This window comes from Alligator sinensis, unplaced genomic scaffold (assembly GCF_000455745.1).
Source record: "Alligator sinensis unplaced genomic scaffold, ASM45574v1 scaffold1023_1, whole genome shotgun sequence".
NCBI classification, from domain to species: domain Eukaryota; kingdom Metazoa; phylum Chordata; order Crocodylia; family Alligatoridae; genus Alligator; species Alligator sinensis.
Window position 1 is genome coordinate 307,891 of NW_005842373.1, and position 15,749 is coordinate 323,639.

Sequence of the window (15,749 nt, forward strand, 5' to 3'; positions counted from 1 at the left end):
ATGGGGCTGTGCTGAGCTTTTCCTGGCAGGGAGGCTGGGTTGGGGCTGTGTTTGGCTGGGAGCAGGGGCTATGGTGAATTTTGGGGTGACTGCAGGCCCACCCCTCCCAACCTCCCTCCCAGTGCCACCACCACTCACCCCAAGTGCAACCCCGGCCCCTCCAGGAAGAGCTTGGCGCAGCTCCAGCCCCAGCCCACAGGGGCAGCCTGCCCGTGCCCTGTGCACAGAACCGGGGGGCACATGGTCTCCATGGCCTCCTGGGGTGCGTGTAACAGTGGGAGCTGCCCCCCGCCTCCCACTCCCCGGACAGGCCATGGCTCTGTCTTGTGCCCTGCCCTGCCCATGCAGCCCTTGCCCCAGCCCCACTGCCTCCCTCACTACGGGGGCCTCGATCTGCCCCCCCCATGACCCTTCCCTCCCTCCTGCCCCCACAACAGACGTACCAGCCACGGCTTTCTAAGCTGCCGGGCTGCCTATCTGCAATTGGATTGGTATCAGCCAATATGGCTCATTAAATATCGGCCGTTGGTATCGGCCCAAAGAATCTCTATTGGTGCACCGCTATTGTATACAAAAACTGCTTTATTTTCTAGATTTTCGGTGGCACGCTTGTTGTAATGAAGTGCTTTAAGGTTGTGAGGTTTTAAGCTGTTGTTACAAGCTGCAACTTAACATTGATGCATAGTTTTGGTTCTTGGGCTTTGTGTTAAGGTACTTGGGCCTACTTTTACCATAGTGATCTCACTAAAGAAATCTTGTCACACTTTCACCCATTCAACAAACCTAGAGTGGAGACAACTAGAGTACTGGAATTCCAAAGCGGCTCATTTAGGGAATTTCCACTTCTCCCCATTGTTTCACATAAAAATTCCTTGAGAGGAAAATATGTTGTTTGAAAGCCTCTTTCTTAGACCAGAACTCTTCAGGGGAGGGAGACAAAAATGCAACAAGATTACCTGGCTCAACCATGATGAAAATGTATTGTTATTCTTTGGGGAGGGAGAAAGGATGGATAACTGATACTGAATGCTGTAGGCAGGATGTAACCTAACGAGGCAGTCACCACAGGTATGTATTAGTCTCTGAACTTTCCTGAATCCTTAGCTGACATCTGCTTGGCATATTATACTGTCCCCTAGTATTTCTCTCTGTTGGAATAAGGTAGCTTATTCTCTATTCCCAGCTTGTTTTGTTAGTTATGCAGTGGTATAATAGAAATCAGTTTATTCCAAAATTGATAAGAGAGTTCTGTCTTTAGACAGAAATTGTTCAACAGATACGTGGGGAGAGGGAGGAAAAAGAGAACGGGAGAGACTAGGTTAGAAATGGAATGATTTTTTTTTCTTCTCAGCAATTCCAATGTTAGTGTCTGACATTTCAGAGGTATTTTAGGATTCAGTTGTTCTGCTATTGTTTTGATCTCCCCACTAAGCCTGGCTGCATGGCTATGTTGGATAGGTGTGTGGAAAGATCATACTTCATAGCTGATGTAGCCCTGCCAGTGAAACATCCAGTGCAGATGCAACTCTCTTGGCACTTCGTTTCTGATGTTCAGGTTGAGGTAGTGTTATTTTGGTGTTAGATGGAAGGTAGGGCAGGATGGTACCTTCAAAACTTAACTAGTTCAGAGAAGCATGAACTTTTGTAGGCAAAAACCTACTTCATCAGATGCTAGGAATGGATTGGCTGAAAGAAATTATATAGAAAGGAAAAGGACAGGGGGAGTTAAAACATTCTAATTAATGCAATTCCTTTATGTCTATTGTATCTTTAAATTTTTGTTAAAAGTGATGAAGCATTTAACAGATATTTTACTATCATTGATTCATCAAGGCTTTTTAAAAGCTAATCAAACTTAAAAGAAGGGGAAAAAAATACTGTCTTCCCTCTTGTACTCCTACCACCTCCCAGAATAGCAGGTTTATATAACTGATCACATCCCATACTGTTTCACCCGTTCCTCTAACTGCCTGAAAGTTTCCTAGTTTTTTTTCTGTTCCCATCAACAGGGGATTAGGGACCTATATTTAATTTTACAATTAAAAAGCCCCATGTGTTGTGGATGTTAATGTGGTTCTGGCTAAGCTTCTGAATACTCCTATTGAGCCACTTTGTTTAGGTTTCTTAATTTAAAGTCACTGTTTTAACATCAGTGATTCAGTTCAAAATATGAGTGAACTTCAGTCTCAAGTGACGGATTCATTTTATGCCAAATATTTTCAAAGATAAGGTCTTGCTAGGGAGGCATCTTGTGTTCCTTCCAAAGATGGTGTCAGATATCTACCTCAATCCATCCGCTATCTTGTTAAAATTCTTCCCATGACTGTGTACCTCTCCCAGTGAGGCCCTTCTTGAACAGCAGTGGTGGCCAACCTTTTTAGCAGTTGTGCCACAAGTGAAGTCCCGCCCAATGCAGGTTTGATCCCGTCCCCGCAGAGGCATACAGATCTGTATTAGGGGTTCGCTCCTAAGGAAAATAAGCAGACCAGTCACACAGCATGACGGAAAAAGTTAGGTGTTCTGTATCTTCACTCCTGGTTGGCAGGACTGACTTGAGGCTAAAGAGGATTCTGATGAGAGCAGGGGAGAGTCTGTTAATAATTATTTGTGTGGGAACAGGTAATACAGACAGGTACTGCTGGCAAGGATAAAAGGTAACTATGTTAGGTGGGGAAGACTGTTAAAGAATGAGGTGGTCAGGTGATCCTTGGTTGTATTTTTTCTATCCTGTGAAGATGGGATAAGATAATAAAGATAAAAGGATGGTCCAGGTACTGGTGTTATCAGGAAGGTTTTAGGGCAGTGATTCTCAACTGGAGTGCCGTGAGATCCTTTTAAGGTATTGCAGTGCTTGGCCTCTATGTGAGGAGGTAAATGCTAGCTCCTACCTGGTCTGGCACCCCATGTCCACCCCAGTGTTCTGCAGATAAGCAGCACCCATGGCGGCTCTTCTGGGGACTTCTGCTCCTGCTTCACTGTTCTCCCGAAGCCACTTTCCACCACTGGCCCCTGCACTCCAAGCAGTGCACTCTGCCATGGGCAGGTGGGGGATGTGGGGACATATTTTTCATCCTGACTTATTCTCCTGATCCTGCTATGCTTGTAGGGTAAGTCAGTGCTTCCCAACCTTTTCCTTAGCATGACCCCATTTATGACCCCATTTCCTCAGCATGGCCTCTAACTCCCTACCCGCAGCCCCCAGCCCCCTTGCCAGTGCCCCTCATGTCTGATCCACAGCCTCCTGGGCTCTGCTGGTACCCCTCACTTCTGACCCACAGCTTCCTGGCACTGCTGGGGCCCTTCACTCCCCACCCACAGCCCCCTGGCCCTACCAGTGTCCCTTAATCCACACCCACAGCCCCATACCTCCCCACCTCCCCAGCCCTGCTGGTGCCATTCACTGGGGCCCTGTATCCCCCATTCCCACCCCCGTCCTGCCTGAGGGGGCCCCCAGCTGTCAGGGCTACAGGACCTGGGCCAGGGCCCACAGCCCCCTGTCCCTCCCCCCACCCCAGCAGCGCTCAAGCCCTGGCTGCTGCCTGCAGTCACTGTCTTTGCAACCCCATATTTTATCGTTGTGACCTCAAATGGGGTTGCTATCCCAAGGCTGGGAACCACTGAGCTAAGTGGGAGGGATTGCAGGGACAGGTGGCTCCTGTCACCTTCATACATGTCCCTGGAGGACTTGAAATGTTTTTGAAGATCCATGCCTGAATGCCTAAACATTCATACAGCTAAATATGCAGTGTAAGTGTATTTCATGTCACCATTAATGATGCTCAGATGACATCTCCAAAGCAAAAAGTAGCTCTTTAATGTATCACCTGCAGTTCTTTTTAGAAAAAAGTTCTACTTTTTAAAATTTTATACATTATGTAATGTGCAGCTATAAGGCTATATACAAATACCAGTGCCACTATATGGAATATTTGTCCTATGTTTATACAGCACAATATATTGTATGGTTTTTTTCTTTTCTTTTTAACTGGAGTATGTTTGCTGTAAGTCACCCAGAACTGTATGTGTTGCTTTGGCACTTTGGTTAACGCTGACTTCTTTGTGTTTTGGGCAGTGTGCCCTGTAGTTGTATGACAGGGTTATTGTTCAGTGTTAGGACTAGGTTAGACAAGCACTTGCATGGGATGTTCTGGATAGGGATGATTCTGGCTTGAGAAGGGGGTTGGACTAAGTGACCTCCTGCAGTCCCCTCCAGTATAGTTTTTCTATGTTTTTCAAACCGTTGTCTTAAAAATAAAAGTAATATCAACAACAATAATAGCAATAATACAATGTTGTGAACTCATCATTTTGTCATTAGTTCTAATGTGATGGTTGAGCTTGCTTCTTGGCACATGAAACTTTGGTAGGATAGGTGTCAGTTTCAGTCCTAGATCTTCAATATCTAATCTGTTTCCTTATTTTGCTTTTATTCTTGTGTGCATGTGTACACTTGCCTCCTACCCCCCATTCCAGTTTGTAGATTGATATTACTGGGCAAGTGGAGGGGCTGCAGGGCTTCAGAGTTGCCTGGTCCCATGTGAAGCAGCAGGGGTGTCAGGATAAGATGGCTGCGCTCTGCCAGCTGGCACTGGACTGCTTGCTGCTGGTGCTTGGATGGCCTCTGACCACGGGGGGAGGAGGAGCAGCAGTAGTAGCACTGGCAATGCTTCCCCTTCATGCAGGGCCACCATCTTTACAGCCACCTTTCATGGACTTCCTAGGGGTTTGCGCACCACAGGTTGAGAAGTGCTGGTTTATAGAGTTTTGCTACCATTTCTGGCGCCATCTCTCAACTCCTTTATAAGCCCCTAAGACTATGGAGATTTATAGATGAGTAGTTTTTTTTTTGTTGTCTTCAGCTCCTGTTTCCATTTTTAGGCATAGGAATTGGAAAAGTCTTGTGGAGCTTCTTTGCACCGGATATCCCACATTATGTGGACGTTAAATTACAGTTAAACAGTGTCCCAAAACTTGGCATTTTCTTGTTTTAAGTGTTTGCATTGAGGGTGAATGTGTCACACTTAACCAAACTAAATTTCTTTTAAAATTCGTATTTGTTTATAGCTATACTAAGAATTGTGAAGCTTTGCCATCATTTTACATATATGTAGTCATACTGTCATATTAGGTAGTTGAATTTCCTTAAGTCACTTGTTCTCTTTTTATTACTTTTCTCTTTATTCAAATCTTTTGATATGAAGATTAATTTCTGCCCCTTCCTTTTTGCCGTTATTTTTTTCAATGTTTCTGTTAGAGGCTTTTAGAAATTATTACTTTTGGGGAAATGCAGAGTGTTCCTTTTGACTGAATTTTCAGAACAAAGGAGAGGTGTCCTTTGCTACCTGTAATTGTGTCCAGGCATTGCAACTATATGGCTCCTCTCTATGTGCTAAGGTGATGGCTTGTGAGGCATGCAAATTGTGAAGTTTGGATTTATGCGGTTGCATGCTTTTTCTGAAGGCACTGAAGTATGAAATCCCGTATGAATTCACAGATGAACATGCTGCTAATTGCTTCTCCACCTGCTCCTCAGCCTTCTTCCCCCACATCCCAGAGTCTGCCTATAAGTGTCTGTCATTGGAGACTGATGGTGACACATGCAGCAACGCAGCAATTCATAAAAGCCAATTTCATCCCTCACCCAAGATTCCTGGGTTTTTCACTGTCTGCTTTTGTGCAAGTCTAGTGGTAGTTGTATTAGCATTAGGATCCTCCTCTGCTTTGCTCTGGTCCTGAAGCTCCGTTGCTTGCATAGAGCCAAACAAAAGAATCCTGAGCTGAACAGTTGTGATCTTTTTTTCTTTTATGGTGGATTAGGGAGTGGCAGAATAATTGACTGGGATCTTTTGAAGAGTATTGTCAGCAGTATCTTGCAATGTTTTTGGTACAATATGCAGGTACAGTATGCACTTTTGGTCTAATTATCTATTTTTTATTTCCTTATGATATTCTCCAGAAGAGCAGTGTTAGAAGCTAGACAGAGTTATATATTGCCTTGGTAAAATGACTGCCACTATCTATAGTGTTTGTAGTAGATTATTGTATAAAATCTGTGTATTTTGCTGTTGAAATGCTAATCTCGGTGTCCTAATTACACATACTTTTCTCTTGCATTCCTGTCTTAAACTGAGCAAATGTGAAGTCTGTAACTGCTATTAGGTTTTATCCTGGGGAGCTTGCTCAGCAGACACAATGCTTTGTATAAAAAAGCAGTTTTCAAGTCTTTGGCATTTTTTTCTGTTCTCCCTTTCCCTTTTCATTTTTCATTCTGCATTTTCTAATCTATTGCTATAGATTTGGAGGATATGTCAGAATGGGGAGCTGAAGTAAATTCACAATAACAACTCCAAAGCATGGTCTTATCTGTTGGATTTTTAAATGAATGGCATTTTAGCAGATAAATATCACTGTCACTTATTTTTTTATTTCTACCAGTGGCTATAGAAAAAGGAACACAAACCATCAGCAAAATGGTTACAGAGGAGCACAATGTCTTGTGGCATCAAGTTTTGTCATATGAGGATTTAAGAGAAACCAATTAAAAATACCAGCAAAATATCATTTGGGTGTGATACCATAACTATTTAAGGTTTCCTTGAGTTTTCTAAACTGCAGTGTTACATTTTTAGAAACAAATAGTAGGCCTGGATAAAAGGACCTAGAAACCTTATAATTCAGGCTGGTGATTATTGAAGGTAAGGATTGGTTAATTTTGGCAAAAAGTGAAAAATATTTATGTTTTTCTTCTGGGCAAGTTGGACAGGTTTGATGTTGTAGGCTTTTTATTTGTTTTTTTGTTTTCCCTTTACTTCCTCTGACCTTACCAAATAAGTAATGCTTTGATGTGAACTTTGTGACATTTGCAGGATATTTTGTTTTTGACTTTGTTTTACATAAATTAAGTTGTAGAGTTAGTGTGGGTTTAGACTCATTTCTGGTTTTCATGGAATGACAGTCAGAAAGTATTGGGACTCAAGTGTATATACTTTTTTTTGTCTACCCGCTAATTGAATATTTGGGAGCTGAAGATGGACAGGGATATGAATGATAGTATTCCAAGGTTGCTTTTACAGAGCATGTAGTACATCGGCTGTCTCATCTAGCAGCAGCTGAATTGAACTGTGTATGTTTAAAGCAACAGTAAGTTTGTGTACAGTATCTAAGTACTCAGATGATTTAAAATTTATAGGGCAGCCTTCCATCCTGTTTTTCTGTCTTTGTTGCCTGGTTTTAATAATGCCTGATACACACTTAAAAGCTTTGTGAGCTTAAATGTGCATTATGAGTGTGCAAAAACTCACACCCAAACCCAATATAGCTATCCTGGTAAAAGCTGTACCGTAGAGGCTTGTGTTGGCAATAAACTCATGCCAGTGTAAACCAGGTCTTCACTACAAGTGTTTATGGATATAGTTATCCCATTCTAGTATAGATGAACCCTAAATACATCTGCTTGCCTGAGGTTTCAGTGCATTAAGGATTCATTCTAATGCAAAAATCCATCTCTAAATAAAAAGCTGTTGATTTTTTTTCTGGTCATGATGGTTGAAGTTGTACTGTCTATAGTGGGATAACAGAAATGAACAGAAAAGTAAACAAAAGGTACAAATTGTAGTAAAAGATATCCAGGTTGTAGCCGTATTGGTCTAGAGGAAAAAGCACTCAGGACTCATAGTAGAGACGATATATTTTATTCAACCAACAAGATTTTTACAAGAGGATTTTCTTTAATTGCAAGCTTTTGGGCACAAATACCCTTCATCAGGCATCAGAGAAAAGATTGTAAAAGTTCTCCGAGGTAGAAATGAAAGTTCATGTGGAAAATAGATGGAAAACTCCTCTGGGCAGTCGGTTCATAGCGCGCGCGCGCGCGCACACACACACACACACACACACACACACACACACACACACACACACACACACCACACACGCACACACACACACCCACACCCCCCCTGCCCCCATCCCTCATTGCCTACAGCCCCCACCGCAGCAGGTAGAGCTCCTGCCAGCGCTTCTCCAAGCCCAGGCTCTGCACTCCTGCTGCTTCTGGCCCTGGGGCACTGGCACAGGCCCCGTGCTCCTGCTCGCCACCATTTCCCCTCTGTCTGCCACCGCTGCCCTTCTTCTGTTGCTTCCCTACCCTCCCACCCACTGCCACCATTCTTCCCCCACACCCCACCAGCTTGCCGCTCCAGCACCACATCCCAGCTGCATGGCTGAGACCGCAGGACATAGTAGGAGCCCGCCTGGCCCAGCTGGCAGTGCATGAAGCCAGCTGAGAATCACAGGGGCTGGGTTGGCTCCTGCTGAGTCCTGCGCTCTGACTGCAACCGGAAACCATGTGGCACCTGAGCAGTCGGCGGGTAGGCAGGGGGTGGGCAGAAGCGGCAGTGATGGGCAGGAAAGCAGGGAACTGGTGGTGGCAGGGGAGGGGGTGGGGAGGGCGAATGCCAGCAAGCGGGCAGCTGGGAGTGCAGTGACAGCTGGGCGGGAGCATGGGACCTGCATCAGTGCCTTGTGGTTATGGCTGGCAGGGGCCCAGGGTGGGGCTGCAGGAGTGTGGGCCTGGGCTGGCAGGGGCTTTATGGAGCCAGGCTGGGCTGCGCTGTGCCAGCAGGGAGAGGTGGGAGCCAGCCCAGCTCCATAGAGCCCCTTCCAGCCCGGGTTCCATGCTCCTGTTGCCCTGCCCTGGGATCCTGCTGGCCCTGGCCCCAGGGCCCTGCCCTGCCCTGCCCTGCCCCATGCTCCTGCCCAGGTGTCGCTATGCTTCTGCCCACCTGCCCGCTCGCTGCCATTTGCCACCCCTGCCTGCCGCTGCCATTTCCCTACTTCGCTGCCTGCTGCTGCTGCTTCTCCCCACCCCCTGCTTGCTTGCTAGCTACTCTGGCACCATGTGGTTCCCAGCTGTATCGCTGTACCGCAGGACTCAGCAGGAGTTGGCATGGTCTGGCCACGAGGACTAGGGCAATCACTTGTGGTCCTCCCCTGCCTCTCTTCCCCCCCCCCCATTCTTAGCTGAGTTTCTCTCTCAGGCGGAGGGAGGCGGGAACAGCCCCAGGGTTGGGGGCTGGGGGTGGGGCAGGGCCAGGTGGGCCTTGCTGCTGTGGCTGCTGGGTCCTGTCGCCCCTAGGTCCTGCCACTGGCTCCCTCTGGGTCCTGCTGCCACCGGTGCCTTGTCATCTTTGACAGGCAGCCAGAGGCAGATAATAATTAATTTTCTAAATTTTTTAGGGCCCTTGCCCTGGGCTGGATAGAATGGCCTGGTGGGCCGGATCTGGCCTGCAGGCTGTATTTTGCCTGCTTCTGTGTTAAGGACAGTGTGAGGGGAAAGAAGTACTCAGATTAATGGCCATCAATGCAGTGCAGCTGCTATTAGTGGACTCCTCCTCCCACCAGCTCTCCTTCCCATATACCTTCATAGAAGAGCTCTGATGATCTCATGCCCTAGACATTCTCTCCAGGTTCTGCTGAATACAGATTAAAAAATGAACATTGAACAAAAATCCAATGAACTATTATGGTAGATTTACTCCATATTGGAAAAAACAAGTGCTTAACATCTGTTAAATGTGTTTTGGATTCTCCTGAGGAAAAACCTTACCTGGAAGCTCTGGGGCAGAAAATTCAGCTAGTGGAATTAGAACTCTGTTTTCAGTGCTAATGGGCCAGGGGGAAAACTGCTCTGTATGCTACTAGCTGTTCTCTCCCTGCCCTCCTACAGGACTTTGGTCATCTGGGGCTGGTTGGCCCTTCTCTCTTGCTGTCTCCTACCCCTCCTCTGCTTCCCCCCCCTTCCCTCCTCTGATTTTCTTTTCTCAGGAAAAAGCTTCTTTATATTTGTCAAGAGCTATTGGTTCTAGGCTGTCTCACTGATTAACTTATTAGAGACATCTGTAAGTACTGTCAGTTCATCAAGTCTGCTTTGTGAAGACTGTTGGGAGGTTTTTCTCCATAGTCACTCCATTTGAACCTTTGATTCCAGGCTGTCAGAGGATCATATGAAAGTAGGACTGCAGGGAACCTCATGAGATTATCCAATCCAACCCAACCCACTGCTTAATGCAGGATCATCCCTGATTAAACTATCCCAGCCAAGTGGCTGCCTAACCTGCTCTTGAAAACTTCCAAGGATGGAGATTCCACAATTCTGCCCTTATAGTCAGAAAGTTCCTCCTAGTCTCCAACCTGATTTTTTTTCCTGCTGCAGTTTGAGGTCATTGCTCCTAATCCTGTCCCCTATGGTCACAGAACAAAGCCCGTTTCCATCCTCTCTTTAATTGCCCTTCAGGTATTTGGAGGCTATTATTAAGTTCCCCTTTAGTCTTCTCTTCAGATTAAATAACTCTAGTTCTCGCAGCTTTTCCTCCTAAGTCTCGTCTCCTAGGCCCCTAATCATTTTTTTTGGGGGGAGTGGGGGCACCAGCAGGGTTGGGGGAAATGTGAGGGGGCTTTAATTTTAATAACAGTTTATGGGGTTTTTATTAGAGAATTTGCGATTTTTTTTTTTTTTTTTTTGTCAGGGAAAACCAGGATCCCTGCTCATCACTGTCCTGTGGAGCCCTAAGGGCCATGGATTCTGCAGCAGTATTAACAGTATTCATATTTGTGGTAACCTAATTTTATGTGCAGTCTGAAAGATATGGTTATTAATACACTGATATGAATGTAATAAAATATAATTTTAATCATAATTATAGTCCACAATCAAAATCACAGGTCAACTGAGTCTCATTAATTTTCACTAAAAGGCTTAAAAATTAAAGTGTTTGTAAAGGAAAATCCTCTTTGAAGCTTGATTTCTTTCCATGTGGTTTCAAATCTCTCATTGCATCTGAGTGATGAAAAGCTATTTGAGACTCCCACTGCTGAAGAACAGTGACATATTTTAGTATTTTATTTGAGGACAAAAAATTCTGAAATGAAGTTGGTTTGATTCTTGGATTCTTGAGGTTAGAAAGGATTGTTATGTACCTCTAGTCCAGGGGTGGGCAATTATTTTGGAGGGAAGGCCACTTTAGAAATTTTGGGGAGCTATTGTGGGCTGTGGGGGGTTGTGCTGACCTGACCTAGTATAGCAGAAGAGGGGGTTAATTGATTCTATCTGGCCTCAGCCTTTCTGCCCCATACCCACTGCTGAGGATGCTGGATGGTGCAGGTGGACATGGTCTCCATCTAGACCAGCCAGGACCCCCATGGACAGGGTGAGCTTGGCCAGGTGGATGGGATGGATTGGGGTCGTCGGCGGGCGGCATCTGGAAGCAGGATGGGCAGGCAGAGCTGGGGTGGGGCCTGGATAGTGGGACAGTGATAGCATGTGGCTAGGGCTGGAGCAGAGCTGAAATCTACTCCCTGCCCATGGAACCAGTGCCCATTGCAGGGCTGTATAGAAAGTGGATTGTGGTTCTGCCCCAGGCCCCGGCCTTGTGCTGTCACCACCCTGTAATCCTGGCCCCAGCCCTTGCCCTGGTTCCTGCTTACCTACAGCCCCATCCCATCTGCCTGCCTGAGCACACCCTGCCTGTGGGGGTCCTGGTTGGCCTCCAAGGAGATCCTGCCTGCCTGGTTGCCCACTTCATCTGGCACCCCATCAGAGGGTGTGGGGTGGACAGGCCTGGGTGCCCGGGCAGCGAGGCCAGGTCTGGTGGTGGTGGAGATGCTAGTGGCATCAGCCATTAAGAACTACCATTGCGGGGGCTTCCAAAAAGAGAGTCTGGCTGCTGCACTGCCTCCACTCTGGTGTGTGCCTGGGGGGTAGCAAGACTGGGTGAACATACCATGGCCTGTGCTGTCCCCTGCACCTGGGCTAGGCAGGGCTGAGGGACCTGCCGTGGGCTGGATAGAATCCCTTGGGCTGAGTCCTACCCATGGGCCTTATTTTGCCTACCCTGTTCTAGTCTGTTTGACTTCTTGCCAGGGTGGAAAAAAATCAACAATCCTTTTCAAAAAATAAAAAAAAAATGATTTTTTTGATTTAAACATATATTTTTTTTTCATTTTTTGTTAAGCTGCTTTACCCCCCCCCCCACCTGTATAAAGATAGTTTTAATTCAAGTTATGTTAAAGCTCAAAGATATCATGGAATAGAGATTATAACTTCTAATTATATACTATTTGAGACAATATATTAATGTAATCTTTTTAGAAAAAATTTATAAATAGATCACAATAGGCCATATTAGGTGACAAATCTTGTGGGATTCCCAGAGGCTCCTCTATAGAACAGTAAAGATTAAAGACAGCTACTCTACCCAATGGGACTCAGTGCTCAGTCTAGAAGATTCCATTAAGTATCTCTGTGATGCTTTGTTTCAGTTCTCAAACTGTGGATTTGTGTTTCCAGAGATAGTATCCTTGTTAACAACAGTATATGGAGATGAGAGAGAACAGACCTGATTACCTACCAGTCAGCCCTCTTGTCTCTCTGAAAGTTTGTGTACATGGAGTCAAGCCCTCATCTTTCTTTAAAAGTGCAAAATTTCAAGAAGTTAAATGAGTAAAGGATATCAAACAACAAGAATGCACTTTTTGTAGAAAATGATGAAGTCGTGGCTTTCTGACTAGTGATTTAAATCATGATTTAAATCAGTTTGATTTAAATCAATCCCATTCTGCTTCTTGCATGAGACAGGCTGTTGATTTCACTGTCCTGTATCAAGCCCAACTTGTGTTTGATCTAGAGTATATTTCATTTTAGAAATACTTCCATTTTAATTTAAGATTGATTGATTGATTCATGGAGAATTCATCTTAACCCTTGGCAAGCTGTTTCTATGGTTAAAAGTGGATGAACACTTGATGAGACTTAATGTTCGGAGTGGGTTTCTCCCTCTTATAGGCATCACTTTTCACAGTCCCAATGTCAAGCAATTCTTTAGATCAGATATTGTTTATAGCAAAATAAAACGCCAAAGCAAACAAACCATTTTTTCTCCTGCAAAGATGCTTCATTGTGTCATTTCTCTTTGTTACTTAAAATTGCCAATTGCTCAAATCATGAGCAAGACCTTATAAAGGGGGATAAGGCAAAATGCAGCGTTTATTGATTACATAAATTAGAGATTCGGACACACCACTCATATAGACAAACACAAATCATCATGCACAAAACTTATACACAGGCACATACAAGCACAAAACAACCATTCCATTCAGACATTATAGTTACCAGCAGCAGTTGTTCAACAATAGCACTGTGTGGCTGGCCCAGACCTTACTGAGAGAAGATGCAGATAGTAGGTAGGGTGGTTATTATGAGAGAAAGATCCTGTAGATAATAGCTTGGAGCAGGGTGAAACAGATGTGTCTGCGCTCTGACGAAACAGCAGTTGAGAGAGAGAGACTCACTCAACTTGGTATTTTTGAAGTCTTCTTTTATAGGGATTGGCATCCTTTGTCTCAGCACTTTGGGGTGTTTCCATACCCAGCTTCTGTTTTTGCGGTTGTTCTTCATTCATCTTCAGCTTACCTCAGCCCGAGATCAGTTTGGTTGTTAAAGTTGGTATTTCAGCCTTGGAGTATTCTTGCTGCCCGTCTGGCAGGATGTGTGCCTCTTTCCTCCTAGTTATCTCCTGTTGTGTCTTAGGCCTCAAAGGGATTCTTCAGCCATCCATTAATTAGTTTACTGACTGATAACTTACATTTGGCGCCTTGTTGCTTACATAAACAGTTAAATCTTCTTCTCCCGTCTCTACTCCATTCTCTCACCATTCACTCTTTCACATCCACTCATTCAGAAAGGGCATACAGAGTTCATTCAGTTATGTCAAGCAAAAGAATACAAAAATTTAGTTTTCAAGTTACTTATAGGACAAAACTAACATGGTTACATTTCACTACTATTACACTCTATGTTAACATCAGCTATATTAGTTCAGTTCCTGCTACATCTTGAGAGAGCTGATATTTCTTTCCAGACTTTTTGGTTTGTTTTTGATTTTTCAAGAGGCAATTAATGAAAACTATAGTGTTGTACTGATACATCGGTCCATATCGTATCGGCACTGATAAATGGAAAACTGCCATTGTCGGCAATTGGCTTTTTTTGGCTGATGTGGCCGATAACGTCACTGATAAATGCTGTGTGCATGTGCACAGCTGCAGCATGCATGTGGCCAGCCTGGCAGCTGGGAGAGCAGTGTCTGGCTGGTAAATCTGTTGGGGAGGAAGGGGCAGGGGAGGGAAGGGGCATGGGGAGGCGGGCAGATTGAGACCCTGTGGGGCTGGGGCAGGTGCTGCCCAGCTGGGACAGGTCAGGGCACCGGACGGAGCCGTAAGTGGCTTGTGTGGGGGGCATGGGGAGAGGGGGTGACTCCTGCTGCTGCCCACCCCCCCAGGGGAAGTGTGGGGGGCATAAGTCCCCTGGATTTGTGCGCGGGGCGAGCTGCTGCTGTGGGCTGGGGCCAGGGGTGGTGCCGGACTTTATCGGGGGAGGGGGTGGGGAGGCCCCACCCCCCTCGCAGGGAAAAACCCAGTGCTGTCCACAGTGGCAGCCTGCCCTTGCCCTGTGCACAGATCCAGGGGGCACATACCCGCCATGCCTCCCCCAGGGGTGTGGGCAGTGGCGGGAACGGTCCCCCCCTCTTGTGTCCCCTGGACAAGCAGCTCACAGCTCTGTCCAGCGCTTCACCCTGCCCTAGCTAGGCAGTGTGTGCACCTGTCCCAGCTCCACTCCCTCCCTCATCGCAGGGGCTTCGATCTGCTCCCTCACACCCATGCCCTTCCCCTGCCCTTTCCCCCTGCAAAAGACTTGCCAGCCAGGCACTGCTCTCCAAGCTGCTGGGCTGCATATTGGCAGTCGGATCAGTATTGGGTGATATGTCTTATTAATAATTGGCCATCGGAATTGACCCAAAAAATCTTTATCAGTGCACCCCTAGAAAACTAGCTTTACACTGTGCATATAAGTACATCATCTGAAACGCTAAGGATTTGATGAAAACTGATAGAATAAAGTACTAGATTTATGATTGATCAACTTAATCATAATTATAGGTAGCTGATTTTCATGACAGCTAGATCAAAACATTTTTATCTTGTGCTGGTACTTTCTAAAACATTAGCACACACAAAAGCTTGTATTGCCTAAATTCCCAGAAGTACAGATAATTCTGCTTTCCACTGTCTTTTGCCAACAGCTTCCTCTTCCCACACAGGTAGCAAAGGATTAATTCATTAATAAATTATGATAAGAATCATTCCATTCATGTGTGCCATTCAGCTTAGCTCAAGGTGGGGTGCATTATGGACAGCTTTTAGCTTCATTGGCTCCTAATCAGCTTTTTCAGTTTTGAAAAGTGTTACTGATTTGTAGTAGTAGAACAGCAGCAGTAGTGCTGAGGGGAAGCTAATACTGTAGTTCCTGCCTGGTGGGGGGCGATCCCCACTGCCCCATGCTGAATGGGGGCCCTGCATGAGCCCCCAGAAGCCCCAAGGCCGCTGCAGGAGCTGGTGAGTTTGGGTTTTTTTTTTCCTTAAAGGGTCAGAACTGGGGTAGGCGAGGCAGCCTTGTGGGGGCTGGGAGAGTGGGCAGGGGTTGGGGGGCTCATGGCAGAGCCCCCCATGCAGCATGGGGCAGTGGTGGGCAGCAGGGATCAGCCCCCCACTGGGCAGCAGTTGGTGAGTAGGGGCTTTTTTTTTAAAGGGCCGGGAGCTGGGGCCAGGCGGGGAGTCATGGGGCGGGGAGGAGTGGGCAGGGGCTGGGGCCTGGCAGGGAGCCCCCCATGGTCCCCTCCCCCCTCCTCCAG

At 46.0% G+C, this 15,749-nt stretch overlaps 1 protein-coding gene across 10 annotated transcripts in view; it reads left to right on the plus strand.

The window, feature by feature from the left end:
* ENOX2 (ecto-NOX disulfide-thiol exchanger 2) overlaps positions 1 to 15,749 on the plus strand; it is a 203,984-nt gene that overhangs the window by 21,297 nt on the left and 166,938 nt on the right. For 4 of the 10 annotated variants that reach the window (XR_003095403.1, XR_003095405.1, XR_003095404.1 and 1 more), the window contains exon 1: positions 5,702 to 5,897. The exons of 3 other annotated variants lie outside the window; for them this stretch is intronic. Coding sequence is in view for 4 of the 7 variants with exons in the window: in XM_025210804.1 (XP_025066589.1) it covers positions 5,876 to 5,897 (22 nt within the window). In the remaining 3 variants the exon portion in view is untranslated. Of the gene's footprint in view, positions 1 to 5,694; positions 5,898 to 15,749 lie in introns of those variants that run through there. 3 more of the 10 variants (XM_025210801.1, XM_025210802.1, XM_025210805.1) reach the window with 2 other exon arrangements.